The sequence below is a fragment of the Papio anubis genome, chromosome 7 (genome assembly GCF_008728515.1).
Source record: "Papio anubis isolate 15944 chromosome 7, Panubis1.0, whole genome shotgun sequence".
In the NCBI taxonomy this organism is placed as follows: Eukaryota; Metazoa; Chordata; class Mammalia; order Primates; family Cercopithecidae; genus Papio; species Papio anubis.
Window position 1 is genome coordinate 73,951,608 of NC_044982.1, and position 16,194 is coordinate 73,967,801.

The 16,194-nt window shown below is 38.7% G+C and overlaps 1 protein-coding gene across 7 annotated transcripts in view; it reads right to left on the reverse strand.

Moving 5' to 3' along the window:
- AKAP6 (A-kinase anchoring protein 6) overlaps positions 1-16,194 on the reverse strand; it is a 643,647-nt gene that overhangs the window by 258,627 nt on the left and 368,826 nt on the right. For all 7 annotated transcript variants that reach the window (XM_021941105.2, XM_021941106.2, XM_021941109.2 and 4 more), the window contains one exon: positions 15,000-15,122. In XM_021941105.2, the coding sequence (XP_021796797.2) occupies positions 15,000-15,122 (123 nt within the window). The remainder of the gene's footprint in view (positions 1-14,999; positions 15,123-16,194) is intronic.

Genomic DNA, 16,194 nt, shown 5'->3' on the forward strand with positions numbered 1-16,194 from the left:
AAGTAAAAACAAGGCTAAATTAGCTGGGTGTGGTGGCACGCACATATAGTCCTAGCTACTCGGAAAGCTGAGGTGGGAAGACTGCTTGAGCCCAGGAGTGAGCTATGATCATACCACTGCACTCCAGCCTGGGCAATAGAGCAAGACTCTGCCTTTAAAATAAAATAAAATACAAACAAGATGGATGTTTATAGTCTGTATAAGTGCTGGATAGGGGTTGTGGGAGCCCATGCTGGGATCCAGGTTCAGCAGAGCCTAGCAGGGAGCTTGTGGAGAAAGAACTGATTTGTACATGGGCCTGAAGATACTCCTACATTATAGCATGAAGCAGGGAGCCACAAGCAGCTCAGTGTGGCTAGGGCAGGATGCAAGCAAGAGAGACAGCAGCTATGGCTACACAGGACTTGACCCCAAGAACCATGAAAGAGTGATGGAAGAATATGCCAGTGACATGGGAGAGTGGCTGGTGCAAATCTGTGATCTAGAAATCTTTCTAGCTATTGCATATAGTGTTGATTTTAAAAGGGCAGACTGGAGACAAGGAAGCCATTTAGGAAGCTGCTGTGGTAATACAGGCCAGATGTTTCTGCATGCTCATATTTTTTTTTAATTAAAAAAGGTATGCTTTTCCTTCTAAGTGAATAGAAGAAAAAAATGGAGAAAATCTTCTGTCTTTTTAAGTTTCTCTCAGTGCGTGAGAGAAGCATGTGCCAGAATTTAGTTCTTTGGCTGTTCTGATGATAAATACCAGAGGTTATTAGTCAGGAGTCTCCAAATGTGAAAGACATATTGAACTGATGAACTTTTACTCCCACTGTCATTTTAAAGAGATGGTATATATGCTGATGAATAAGACACTTGACGACACTTTTTCTTCACACAAAAGATTTTTACTACCCTAAGAAAAAGAAAACTTGCCTTTTTACAAGGGCAGGAGGAAGAATGTGTGTTCAGCCAGAAAAGCCAAGGCTTGAAAAGTCACCTGCTATCTGCCTCAGGCCATCTCTGCCCAGGCTCCACTCTGAGCTGTGCCCAGAACCACTCTCCATTCTCAGAGGGGCTCCTGGGGGAGAAGAAAGCCATGATCCTCCGAGTAGTTTCTCTTCTCCTCTCCACAATGCCATCCACAGAGGATGGGCAGATGTACCTGTCCTCAAAATATATCTTTAAAATGCCACATATACCAAGAATTGGAAGATTTCTATAAGTAAGCATTTAAGAACCTCCTGAAAACTTGATAAGACATTAGATAGCCATCAAAATGAAGACTAAGCAATCACATGGACAATACATAGAATATGCCACAGAAAATGAAGATTCCAAATTGTATCTATGATAAAATTACATATGTATAAGTAAATAGTCTTAGTACTTAGAAAAAGACTGCCAAAAAAACACAACAAAATGTTAACATAATTTGTACAGGGTTGAACTTGGAGTTACCATGGTCTGATCTTAGGGAACAAGCTCTGGGTGCTTTAGTTTTCTAAAATATAAAATGGAAATAATACTATCTAACTTCTAGGTGGCTGTAAGACTTAGAGATAATGAATGTAAAGCATTGAAACACTGAGAATTGGAGATAATAAATATAAAGCATTAAAGCAGTGCCAGGCAATGAGTGAGACTAAAAAAATTATTATGAATTTTAAAATTCATTTTCTCTATTTTCCAAATATTCTATGTAATAGATGGTACTTTGTGACATTTTCAGGTGATAAGGGTTCTTTATTGTTGAGGTTCTCTGAATTCCTCAAGGGCAGACACCAGGTTTCCTTTGCTGTATGCTTCTACCCAGCAAAGGTCTGCGCACAGAGGACCCTCTAAAACATAAATGCTGCTGTATGAGACATGGGGAAAAGTAAGCCCAGACTGAGAATCCAATGATTGGGTATTCCTGTTGCCTCAAGTGTGTGCCCTTGGATGAGTCATTTAACCCATCAGGGCTTCTGTTTCCTTATTTATCATCCAGGCATTTGGACTCAATATTTCCCAGCCCTTGAACACTTTGGTTTTACCTTCTCTAAGCCAGGCAGTTAAGCATAGGCAGCTTGGGAGAATTTTGATTTATTTTAAATCGGAGAATGTTCAAAAGGGGAAGAATCCCAAAGGCTATCTAACCACTCATCTACCCAAGGGCAGCTCTGTCTCTCAACCATCCCAGGCAGATGTGTCCCTTCTATTTTTAACCACCTCAAGGGAAGTCTCTTCTAAGGTCTCATCCTGAGTCCGCAACATTTCTTCTCAGGAATTTAAGAACTCTGTGAAGAACAGTGTAAGCTTCCCACTGCTTCACATTCTTTTGCCAAGTCATCCCTCCAGTGTATGGGTTGGAAATCAGAAGCACTGTGAGAATATTCCAACAAAATCCACACATCCAATCAATCAGCAAGCCCTGACCATTTATTTCCGCTTCTTCATCTCTCCATATTGACTAACACTGACTTAGATTAAGGGTTTCATTGTCATCCCTTGCCAGGTTAACTCGAATCACAGCCCTCCTCAAAACTAGACTTACTCCTTATTTGTTGTATGCCTATGAAGGTGCAGATGGTGTCTTAAGCTTGAAGGATATGGCTATAAAGAAGACAGACATGGTCCCTGCTCTCACAGAACTCACAATCGTGTGTGTGTGTGTGCGCGCGCGTACGTGTGCTGGGGTGGAGGTGGGGGACACTATGTAAACAAGGAATTGCAGTCAGCTGTGTCAAGGGAATTATGACATGGTGTAGAACGGGACTGTTGACAAGCAAGGGCTCTGGAGCTGGACAGCCTGGGTTCAAATCCTGGCTCTTCCATCGCCCACTGTGTAGCTTTGGCCAACCTCTGTGTACTCAGTTACTTCATCTATAGATGAGGGGAAATGTCAATGCCCACTTCATGGGGTTGTTGTGAGGATGAAATGCCTTGATACATGCAGAATGGAGCCTGGCATATTGCAATAATGCAAGTGGTTTTATTATGCAAAATGACCTTCCTACAAAACAACTCTGACATTAAGACTCTCCAATGGCTTGCCAGGGTGGAGAATAAGATCCAGGCCCTGAGCATGACCTACAGGGCCCTCTGAGATCCCAGCCAACTCAACTTCACAGGCCACATATCTGCCTTGAAATGTGCCTGGATTGCTTAAAGTTTCCAGCTCATACCAGCTGTCTTGCTACTCCGATTCTACTCTGGCTGGCACTTCTGCCTGGCAAGCTCTTCCCCTTGAAAAGCCCTGCGCATCCTTTAAGATTCATCTCAGGTGTGACCTTCTCTAGCAAGCTCTCCCTGACCATCTTCGACCCAACTGGTTTCCCCACCCTTGGCACCCACGGTACTTGTGCAGAGTTCAAACCTTCACTTACTACGTTGTGTTAAAATTATTGATGTGTCTGTTTTGCATACAAGAGTTCCTTGAGAGTAGAACTCTTTATTTTACTCATTTTTGTATCCTCAGTGTCTAGGACAGTGCCTGGCACACAGCACATAACTAACAAATGTTCAGGGAAATGAATGCATGGAGATTTGTACCACAAATCTCCCCACGTAGCTTTTAAACAGCTTGTGGCATTTTGGGAGATACTGGTACAATCACTCTTCACTTGGAAGTAGTTGATAAATGTCCCCAAATTTTACTCAGTGAACACCATGTAAATGAGCTGTCATGTTCCTTCACTTACAAAATTACTTGCCAATTACAGTTAGATGATCCCAGCGTAATTGCCATGTAAACTGTACCCTGGCTGAGATAGCCCAAATCATCAATTAACTTTGCCCTCTCATCATGTGGTACTTACCACATAATTAAATAAATGGTCAGCCGCTACCACAATTGTCTATTTCTCCAACAAAATGAAGTGGCTACATTTGTCATTGATTTATCAGTTATGACAATCTGTAACACACCTCTAGGTATAAAAGCAGAAGCTTTAAAAAAAAAAAAGAGAACTCTGTACTCTTGCGAAAGATGTTCCAGGTTTTTGATCAAAAAGATAAGCATTATAAAATCTTTGTTTTCCTTTTGGAAAAAAAAAAAGAGAGAAGACACTGAGATATGAAGACAAAAAATCCTCCTTCTTCCTGAGGAGAGTTTCTTCCTGAAACCTCAGACAATAAAAACATTTCCAAGAATTTGAAAGTGAATTTAGCTCTTCAAACAAGTTACAATATATTTCAAACAAACAGTTTTGTTTTTTTTTTGGTGCAAAGTAGATGCATCTTACTGAAGCTGACGTTCTTTTCTGATAGACTGGCTAATATGTTATGCAAGAATTAGATAGATGGGAGAGATCCTGAATGTTGACGGTGGCTTCAAGTGACAGAATTTTCATTTGCGTCTCTGGATGCCATCTCCACACCTGACACAGGTAATCACATTCACTTCCCAGCATGGCCACATTAGGCCAAATGGATTCCCAAACAGAGGTTCTGCCTAAAGGGACCATTTGACTTCCAGAACACACTGCTTGGAGGCCCTGATTGAAAAGGAGGTCAATGCTGGCCCAAATATTTCTCTACTCCCTGAGGTGGAATAATTGATGTGCAGCAGCCCCTACAGATGTGGATTCACGAGAGTGATGGATTGATATAAGTATATTATTCACACGTACAGCTGCTAATATACAGGTCCCAGTGCAAACACCAGGACTTAAGAATATTATGTGGATTTAGGACAATCCCTGAAGGACTCCAGTTCCATTAAAAATTTGTTTGGCAGCCTGGGGCAGATCTATTCCAACTCCCATATGCTTCATGCATTTGAGAGGGGGAACTAAACCACTTTAAAAATAAATTTAATAAATTTTGTAATGTCAAGTCATTAACATCCTGTCTAGTCAAACTGTCTTCATATTTTGAAACAGTAACATTTACCTCTGAAATTAAAAAACACTCAAATATCTGAGTTAACATTTTATCTGAGAAAACATTCCTGGTGTTTTTTGCCAAAGGCGATAAATTGCATCCTGAAAACAGAAGAAAACATTCCTATTTTTCCCTCTGTAGATGTTTTTCTTGTCACAAATATACCAAACAATACCTAGAAAGTCCTGTGACAAGTCCATTTTGATTTGTAAATGGTAGAGGAAATAACTTGCAGACATGCTCAGCTATCGTTTGATGATTTATAACATTCGTTAGAATCTGTTGCCCACAGTGATTCTAACACTGCTTTTATAAATGCTCATTCATTCACTTAGCAGATTTTGTTTGTTTTTTTTGTTTTGTTTTTGTTTGTTTGTTTCTGAGACGGAGTCTTGCTCAGCCGCCCAGGCTGGAGTGCAGCAGTGCAATCTTGGCTCACTGCAACCACTGTGAGCCACTGCGCCCGACCTTAGCAGATACTTTTAATACCTATCATGCATGTGCAAGGCTGGGAGTTGGGGGAGACACCACAGAGACAAAAGCCGTCCCTCAAGTAGGTGACAGCATCAAGACAACAGCTGAGGGGAGGGTGGGCAGGGAGAATTTCAACTCATCTAAGAACACCCAAGCTTCTCATGCCAAATGTTCTTGGGTCTCCAAGGAAGATTCCCCCAAATGATAAAAGCATCCTCATCCTCACATAAAACATGTTTATTTCACCTTCACAACAACCCTATAGATACATAATAGGCATTTTTCTGGCTAATGTAAAGATCTGGAAGTTTAACTTCATATTATTTATATCAGGTGAATTATTTCAAGATTCCAAAATTCCACATAATGCAGTAGAGAAGTAGGATAAGCTCATGAATCTACACATGGAGAGAGATGGTAGGTGACCACACTCTGGCTCATGTGAGTCTCTCATCCATGCACGGTGTCCTTCAGCCTGTGCATGGACCCTTATAGTGTGAGGCTTGTCTGTAAACCTTCTCTTCAATGCTTAGTATAATACTGCCGTAAATAGGAAGTGCTTAATAAATGCAGTGTTTCCCTGACATTCTAATTAAAAACAGTCATTATTTCCTAAAGAGAAAAATAAAGGAATAAATTAGTAAAATGGGCACTAACAATTTTCAAAACAATAACTACTGGGTATAATGGCCCAAGAGTCCTTAAACTGAGACAGGCAAAAGTACATTCCCAGGTGCTTGAAACAGTGCAGGAGTCCTATTTACCAGAAAAGGGAAGATAACACTATTTGTCTCCTAGATGCACATAAAATTAGAGTTACATGAGTAAAGGAATGTAGTCCAAGACTTTCATATGTCCAAAATGAGCCTCCTACACTACCATTCCCACATACCAACCTCAAAATGCCTGCATGCTATAAATTTCTGAAAGACCCTTTCATCCCTGTGCCACCAAAGGAAGAAACTCAAGGCTGGGAGTTAAGTGGTATTCCAAGTCCCCCAAAGAGAAGAATGTTGCCAGTTCCCACTAAACTCTCTGCGACTACCCTTAAACTGGTGGGAATCAAGGGGGACAAGCAAATGGGACTTCAAAGCCCCTGTAAGGCCACCAGCCTGTTCATCAAGGCTGAGGGAGGTGGGGGCAGTCCAGTGAAACTCTCATAGCTCGTGCTTTTGAAGTTTGATCACTGCTCTCATTAGCTGAGCAGCACAGCCAAATGACAGCTGCTGGTCTTGTGAAGCTTAACTTGCTGGGGCACTGGCTACCTATGGAGATGCTGGGAGAGATGGGCACCAGGAAGTGGGAAAAAGAAAACCCTGTCATCTCTTAACTTCAAGCAATGAAAAATGGAGCAGAGGTAGAGACAGGAGGGCAAGCAAGAGAAAAACAGCTGAAAGTATTTGAAGAAATTTTCTTGTATGGCTAAAATCTCTGTAAGAAGTATACTGGTTTTTCTTATGAGACAAATGAAAGCTGTTTAATCAGAAACATGATATAACATGAAGATCTAAAGAAATACAGATGATAAATGCATGCATATATCTTTATTTAGAATTTTGTTAGACACTTTAAATTGAATCTATTTTTATAAGTATTCAGTATAATGACACAATAAGGAAACATTTTCAAACCCTTCATGGACACCAAGACTGTAAGCACTGTCTGCAGGAATTTGGTGCTTCTGTGCCACCATGTGACAGTCACCTAAAATTGCAGGCACCAATCTTAAAAGGAATAACAAAGTTCAGGAAGGTATGTTTTAAAAGTCTACTGCTATAAACATGGCCTCAAAACTCATACACACACAAATCCCACTCATTTTTCAGGACTTAGAGAAACAGCTGTCCCTGGAGTGTGACACATTTATTACAGAGACTCTCTGAATTGCTGTTATAGGCAGACACTAATGGGACAAGGAGGAAACTCTCAATTGGTGTTAAAATAAAGTTCATTGAGTATTATTTGCAAAAGTATAAATATGAAGGCAGTTTGAATGCCCATCATCATGGAAATGATTAAACAAACTATGGCATATCCACACAATAAAATATTAAGGAGCTGCTAAAATGTGCACCAGATCTTCATATACTGATAGAAGTGTATCTATGACATATTTAGATACAAAAAGCAAGTTGTTGAACAGCATGCATAATATGAATTAAATAATCCTTAAAGTGTATGCATTTTTCCATAAAAAGGTTCAAAAATATATAGAACTATTTACATTGGTTACTCAAGGGAGGGTAAGACTTTTTACTTTTAATTTTATGCTGCTTAACACAATTTGAATTTTTTTCCAGTGAGTATAATTTAATGTTTTTCTTTAAGCAAAGTTCCATAATTATAGAAGTTGTATAAAAGACAGTTTGCTCCACCTTTAGCATGTACCCCGATACACAGAAAGAGAAGCTCTCAGCAATTCCGCATCCGTCACTACACTCAAGTCTTGCCCAGCTGTAGAGCAGTGGGCCATCCTATGCTATAGCCTTAGGGGAAACTAGGACAGACAAAGCATGTTGGTCATGAGATTTCTGACTAGAAAAGAGTGAGCCTCAAAAAGAGAACTGCTGACGTGTCTCTCTAATCTGTTCCTCTTTCTTGAATCTATTCCCTCTTCTCTATTCTTAACTACCCCCACCCTGATCCACCATCTCTCATTACTCCAACATCCTTTAACCCACTCATTTGATTCTAACTACCCTGATCTTAAGCTTGTTCCTTCCAAGTCTAAGTAAGCAATCTCCCTAGAACACACTGGTCTTTCCAGAATTGAAATCCAAACGTGATTTTGCCCCATAGTAGAAACCTGTTACATGCTTATCAGCCTGGCCCTCCATGTCTGCCTAACCTTTGATTCCTCAAACTGTTGAGATATCCATATGCTTTTACAACAGAACCCCGGAATACATTTTTAAAATTTCCTATTCACAGAGAAGAGACTAATTGCCTTAATATATAAAAAGCCCCTATAAATCCTGAAGTAAAAAACCAATGACCAACAGAAAAACAGGCTAAGAATTTTAAAAATAGTTCTCAAAAAGGAAATACAGCTGAACCCTAAAAACATGCAGAGATTTTCAATGCCACTTAAAATACAAGAAATACAAACTAAACTACAGTAAGATGCCATCTGTAACTATCAGAGGGACAAAGTTCAACAAATGTAATAACATACTCTGATAGCAAGAATGTGCAGAAATAGGCACTCTCATGCATTGTTCAGTATAAACTGGTAAAATCTCTATCAAGGACAGTTTGGTAACACATTAAAAATTTAAACATGCTTAACCTTGACCTGGGAAATTTCATATGAAAGATATTCATTCTAAGGATATACTTATAGTATCCAACATGATGAATTTCCAAGAATATTCACTAAAGCATCATTTATAATAGAAAAAGACTATAAACAACCTAAATTTCCATCACAAAGAATTGGTTATATAAATTATGGCATATTTGTAAGTAGAATTCTATGCAGCCATCCAAAAGGATGAAGTTGTTTTATATTTATTGACTTTGAATTATTACTAATAGAAACTACAGGAACAAAGTTAAGTACATAGATATATTTGTTTGTGCTTTTTGAGACAGTCTCCCTCAGTGGCCCAGGCTGGAGTACAGTGACGCAATCTCAGCTCAACCTCTGCAACCTCTGCCTTCTAGGTTCAAGAAATTCTCATGCCTCAGCCTCCTAAGTAGCTGGGACTACAGACATGCGCCACCACACCCAGCTCATTTTTGTGTTTTTGTAGAGATGAAGTTTCACCATATTGGTCAGGCTGGTCTCAAACTCCTAGCCTCAAGTGATCTCCCCGCCTCGGCCTCCCAAAATGCTAGGATTACAGGCATTAGCCACTGCGGCCGGCCTGTTTCTAAATACCTGAAATAAATCAGAAATGATATAACGAAACAAGGAACATTGGTTGCCTCGAGGGAGAAGAATCAATGGGAACACGAGTAAAAAGGGGACTTACTCTTGACTTTAACCTTTTACTCCCTTTCTTTAATTTTTAAATTTAAACACGATTCAAAAAACTGATAAAAGCTTGCCTGTACCAGCATATCCTTCAAATACTATACCCAAATCCATTTTCTTTCACGCACAGAGTTATTCTCTCACCTAAGCCACGAACCTCATCCAGTTAATCCATGCAGACTGACCCTACCCCCATCAAATTTACGGTTGATTCATATTATTCTCCTGTTTTAAAACAAAACCGGACCTTCAGTGAGTCCCCATTGCCCTCAGAGAAAAGTTTAATCCATTAAAAAGACATTCAAACTCCTTTACCAGCCAGCCCCAACCTGTGAGACTCCAACCTAGTCTCAGCTACACCACGTGGCTCACCATACTTCTCTTACTATGCTTATAAAGTTTCCTCCCATCTCCCATCCTCCCTTCCCTAACAAAATTATATATGGCCTTTGAGGTCTATGTCAAATTACCTCTTTGAATGTTCCCTACCTCCAGAAAGAACCAATAAATTTTTTTCTCTGTACTCCTAAGAATACTTTGCTTATCCTACAAGAAGTTTACTGATTAAAATTATTAGTCATTTATGGGTCTACAGATTACTACATATAATCTATCGTTAGCTCTCTTAGACTGAAAATCCCTTAAAGAAAGAAACCAAGCTCATTCATCATGTATTCCTAGCACCTAAATTCCTAGCCTGGCACACACAGTTACAGTTGTGTTATATACACACACACATGGTTCACAGTCACCATTTTCCCCCACATTCCTCATTTATCAAATTGAATTAAGAATCTTGTTTCTCCAACGCTATTTCTACGTGGTTGGTTAATGTGTGTCCAAAATAACATGGTGCTACCTACGCAACTATACTTCCTAAGTTTAAGCCAGGGCCTTGTGGTTGATTGTTTTTCCTACATCTTGCACAGCTGTCTGGTATTGGTTTGACTTCACTTATTATTATTGAATATGCTGATTGGCTGCAGATAAAAGAAGTGCTGGTTTGTCTCCCTGAGAATGATTACATTTGATGACTTAGGTATGCATAACAATTTGGAGAATCAGAGTTACCATTTCAGGAGCAAATGGATATGAAATAAAATCTCTAGAGGGTGAAAGTGCTGACCTGCTCTGCTGCTTTACTCTTAAGCATTCTAATTCTAAAGATACTATAAAATGTCTTAAATGGAAAAAAAAAAAAAAACTAGTTACCCAAGAACTATTTATGATAGTTATTCACTATGCTTCTATTTATTATGCTTCTACTCAAATACAGCTTTTAGTAACTCTGGTTCTTGAGGCAATAAAAAAGGTGGTGGGGAAAACAGCTTAAATGTCCATCAACAGGTGAATGGATAGAACAAACTGTGGTACATCCATACAATAGACTACCTCTCAGCAATACAAGGGAATTAATAATTGATACATGAAACAACATAACATATCCCAAAATAAGTATGCTGAATGAAAGAAGACAGACCAAAAAAAGTACACATTGTTTTATTCAATTTATATAAAATCCTAGGAAATGCAAACTAATCTAATAGTGCCATAAAGCAGATCAAGGATTGGTTAGGGATGGAGTAGAGGCCAGGGAGGGGTAGGAGGGAAGAATTACAAAGTGTCATGAAGAAGATTTTGGGTGATAAGTATGTTCACTATCTTAATTACAGTGATTGTTTCATGGGTATATATATTTATTTGTCAGATTGTCAAAACTCATAAAATTGTACACAGTAGTCCCCTTTATGCATGGTTTTGCTTTCTTCAGTTTCAGTTACCTGTGGTTAACCATAGTCTGAAAATATAAATGCAAAGTTCCAGACATAAACAACTCATAAGTTTTAAATTACACGCCATTCTGAGTTGTGTGGTGAAATCTTGCACCATCCTGCTGTGTCCCACCTAGGGCATGAATCATCCCTCTGTCCAGCATCTCCATGCTGTATATGCCACCTGCCCATTAGCCACTTAGTAATCATCCAGGTTATCAGATCAAAGACACAGTATACATGGTTGTGGTGCTATCCGAGGTTTTAGACACCCAATGTGCGGCTTGGAACATATCCACCATGAATAAGAGGGACCACTATACTTTAAAATGTGTAATTTATTATATGTCAATTATACCTCAATAAAGCTGTTTTTTTTTTTAAGTGGCAGGAAGAAGACAGAGGTGAGAGAAGGGAGAGGGAGAAAGAAGTCTGTCCGAGAACATATCTATACAATTCTATCTTAAAGTGGTTTTCAAAGAAGAGGGAATGTTCAACACTTGCAAAATACCTTTCCAGAATGACATTTTCCTGAAAATGTCATTTTCTAAGAAGGTAGGAATTGTATTTTTGAAAGGAGCATCCAGGTTGCAAGCAGATGATTAATTATCATGGAAAATCATTGATGTATCATCGCAATTTCACAGTGTTTCTTACAGTTAAAATAAAGCTCCTTCATATCTCTCATAAAGGTATTATAAAGCTTTAATTGATTTGTGTTGGTGAAAACCCTTGGTTACCATCATGGAAAATAATTTAATTAAGTATCAAAATATAAACATACAACTTTGAGTATGATTTTTATATTTTTCTTTATAATAAATATTGGAGGGTACCAGCTAGTCTAACACATTAATAAACCAGGGGAGACTCAGACCTTAGAGGCTTGCACATCAGTTGATTTAATGTCAAATATAGAATCTACAGAGATGTCTAAAGAAACTTGTGTAGCTACCTCTACTACTGGATAAAATCTTGCAAGTACCACTTGCCCCCTCATTAAAAAGCAATAATGGTTTATGCAGGGTTAACTAAGGAATACAAATCTCTAGGCTTACTCATACATTTTCTTTTATGGGAAGGTTGAGAAGAGTAACTTTACCGTCAGCATGACAGTAAAGAAATACAATAAAAAATGACAATAGCGATCAGGAGGACAATACAGACTCATATGGAAAAAGAAAAACTAAGAATTTGATTGAAAAATGTTTGAGTCACAGGCTGTATCTAAGGTAACAGACACAGCATTCAGTATAATGCTTGATTGCACTTTAAGAGTATCATTCAGTAGCAATCCACACACACTAGGTCTTCAGTAACTGCTAGACATTATTATTCATGATTTTGGAAGTGAAATTGGAGACTGTAATTTAACATCCAGTCAACAGGTCTGGAGATCAAAGTCCCTCACTATTTGCAAGGTAGAAATAAAGAAGATGTTCTATGATATCTCTATTCCAATTAATATAATCAGACATGGGATAGTAGAGAAAACTCATCCAAGAAAGTGTTGATCATTAGGCAGAAACAAGAAGATTCTTTTAAGAAATAAATACATTAAGAAGGACTCTTTGCTGTGGATCTTTATACTGGTGACCCACAGCAAACTGGAGAATAACTTTCACATTTTGGGATGAAAATGTCATTATGAGGCAGGTACAGATATTGCAGTTCGTTATGGTCACCTGTAAAAAGCTCTGCAATTTGTAAGGCTAGAGAGAATACAGAAGTCACTAGTCACTGTGCCAATTTAAATTTAAATATAAGTCAAGTAAAATTAAAAATTCATTTCTTCAGTTGCATTGGCCACATTTCAAACGCACAACAGACACATGTAGTTAGTGGCCCCCATATAGGAGAGGGCAATATAGAATATTCCATCATCACAAAAAGTTCTAGTGAACTGCATTGGGCTAGAAGGAAGTAGAGGCTAACATAAGGATGCCAAGTAAGAAACCCTGTAATACTGTATTTGAGAAAGAGAGTGCTCATTGGTTACAAAGGGGCCATATCATTCAACCTCCAAAGGGGAAAAGGGACCTTGGGTTCATACTCTCCTAGCCTGGCTTTCAATAAATAATCTAGAGTTAAAGCGCTCTCAATGCCCTTGTGCCCTCTGGGACCTCAAAAACTAAATGTGTGTTTTCCATAAAATATTAAGTCAAGAGAAAGTAAGACAGCACACTTAATGTGAAATAAAGTTCATATACTCCTGTTTAAACACAGATTAGAATTTCTGTCAGAACAATGCCAGTGAAAAGTTGACATTCTAATTAATACAATTTACATTATAAAGCACTGAATATCTTTATCTTGCTATTATGAAATGCCCTCTTTTAAAAAAAATTGAAACTCTACTCAACAGGGAAATGAGTACTAAGGACAGTATGTAAAAACCCATGTACAAGAGAGGTGGTTAGGGTCACTGGCATTTTTACACACCATCGACTCAGGTATCTAAAAAGGGAAGCAATACACTCATCCTCTACCACACAGTTTTGTCATTCTTTATCATCTGCAAGGCTATTTGCATGCAGCAATAGGATTTTAAGGCTGTTTTTCTGTTATAAAACATGCTGCAAAACACAAACACCAAAACCTGAAACATTCTCTCTTTCCCCTCTTTTCTCCCTCTCCATCTCTCCCTTCTCTCTCTCACTTAACATCATAGAGAATAACAGTTGTGGAACCCTGCAAACTCGCATACATGTAGGACTCCCACATAATGTTCATTCAATCCAAATTCTGAGTGTGTAAGAGGGGCAGAAAATCAACCCCACAGTTGGGCACCCAAGGATTCATGTTCATTGCCTTTGTCAATTTTATGCTATCAGTGAAAGGAATAAAGATGAGATCCTTACAGCTTGAATTTTCATTTCCTATGACACGTGCTTTTTCTTCATGCTTTATCACACTCCACTACTTGGTTTCCACCCCTTCATAATTGATATCGGCCATTTGAAGCATTCAGTAAAAACCTCATGAGGTTCATCGAATGTCCCCCAGTCTATAATTCTTGCTTTTAACATATTCAGAAGCAAATTTATCTGAGTGTTTTCCACTTCCCCTCCATGGTTTTCTCTATGCACAGGGATGAGTGTAATGACAGTTGTATTAATTATATGCTGAAAAACCCACATAGCAGCAAAAATGATGGAGATCATCATTTTAAATATTTTATTAAAATAACCCAGTGTAGAACAGATAATGTAGACCCTCTTGATAATGAGAGGTTCATTAATTTTACAAGAATTCTAGAAAGCTTAGAATGGTCATCAAAATCATTTTTCATTTATTTGTTTTTTTTTTTTTTTTTTTTTTTTTTTTTTTTGAGACAGAGTCTCGCTCTGTCGCCCAGGCTGGAGTGCAGTGGCGCGATCTCGGCTCACTGCAAGCTCCGCCTCCCGGGTTCACGCCATTCTCCTGCCTCAGCCTCCCGAGTAGCTGGGACTACAGGCGCCCACAACCGCGCCCGGCTAATTTTTTTGTATTTTTAGTAGAGACGGGGTTTCACCGTGGTCTCGATCTCCTGACCTTGTGATCCGCCCGCCTCGGCCTCCCAAAGTGCTGGGATTACAGGCGTGAGCCACCGCGCCCGGCCTCATTTATTTGTTTTTAAGAAAGGGAAAACGTTCAGTTGTTCCTTTAGAGAACAAGGGTATAATAAAATTTTCTAAGGTATTTTTAAATAATCACTTATCCTTCCAGAAAAAGCTTTGAAAAGGTAGCTTGAAATAGAGATTATTTAGGTTTCATGGTATTACTTGAAATGTCTGTAAATTTGCAGCTTCTGTGACCCATTAAAACTTGGTTTCATTGACATATAGTAATCTTTGATAAATAAAATTGATATTTCCTATAAACAAACAAGCAGTACATTAAAATCCTTTGATTATTGACAGCAAGAACAACACAATCTTGCCTACCAAGTGTGTCTCCAGATACAGTTTAAGGCCATCCATCTCTGCTTTAGGGGGAGTCCAATTCTCTGTAGTTTCCATGGCTTCATTTAACCATTGAATGAATTCATCCAGTTTGTTTACAAACCCCTTGTGAGAGGAAAGAAAAGGGGGAAAAAGAGGGCAAGAAAGGCATGTTAGTTGGTTATTCTGTAAAAAGCCAATATTAAACGTTCCAAACTTTATCCATGATCAAATCCATCCCACCACACTCCTATCCTAGTCTCATCTTTGCTGTAATGGAATTTCCACTATTTCTGGACCCGAAGTCTTATCAAAATGGGAAAGAAATTGTCAATGCTTCCCTCTCAGTTTTTCTCTAGGATCACTTTTCTGAGGAATTTAGATTGGATTGGGGGGTGTCACTGTATGGATGCCTCAAAACATCAAAACATTTCTGGTGTCTGACAAGTATCCCCCTGCCAAAAAATCAGGTCAGGTCTGCTAGGAACGCTCATTGGCTTTGGGGGATAAAAGCATTCCTGTAAAGATGGTGTTCTTCACTCAGAAGCCTGTGGAGTTCAGTTGCCATAGCTGAACTAGAAATATATTTTAAAATTACATAAGTATGTACAGGTCCTTGGACGAGTTCTGTCCACAGCCCATATGTCTGTGTCTAAGCCTGTATGCTACAAAGGAAGGAAGCGTAGAAAGTGGGACCAATGAACAAACATAAATACTTGGCTTCGGGTATGTACAGACATAAAGATATATTCTTGGCTAGGAAGCACAAATCACAATAATCTTGTAATTTTTCAAATAGTGGTTATAAAATTTTATTGACCATTTAAAAGAATACATCTGTAGAAACAGAAAATATTTTGAAAATATGAAAGCCCAACTGCAAACCTAAGTGAAAGAAACGGGGCTGGGCTCCTGCTTTCCACATCTGGGTAAACAGCACCACCTGGAGGTCATAAGGAGCAAGGGCAGGCTTCCACACATACTTAGGAATGGGTTGAGATGCCATTTCCCTATTAAACTTAACCGATTGTTCAGATTTGCCTTTCAAATAATCTTGATTAATATTTTTAAGGCTTAACTGAGGATGTCCTGAGACTGAAGTGGAAAGAGGTAAAAGTAAATATTTTTTATAATGCTTCTCACAAACTAGGCTTTGCCATTAGGGTTTTTCCTAGATAATATTTTAAGATTCATAACC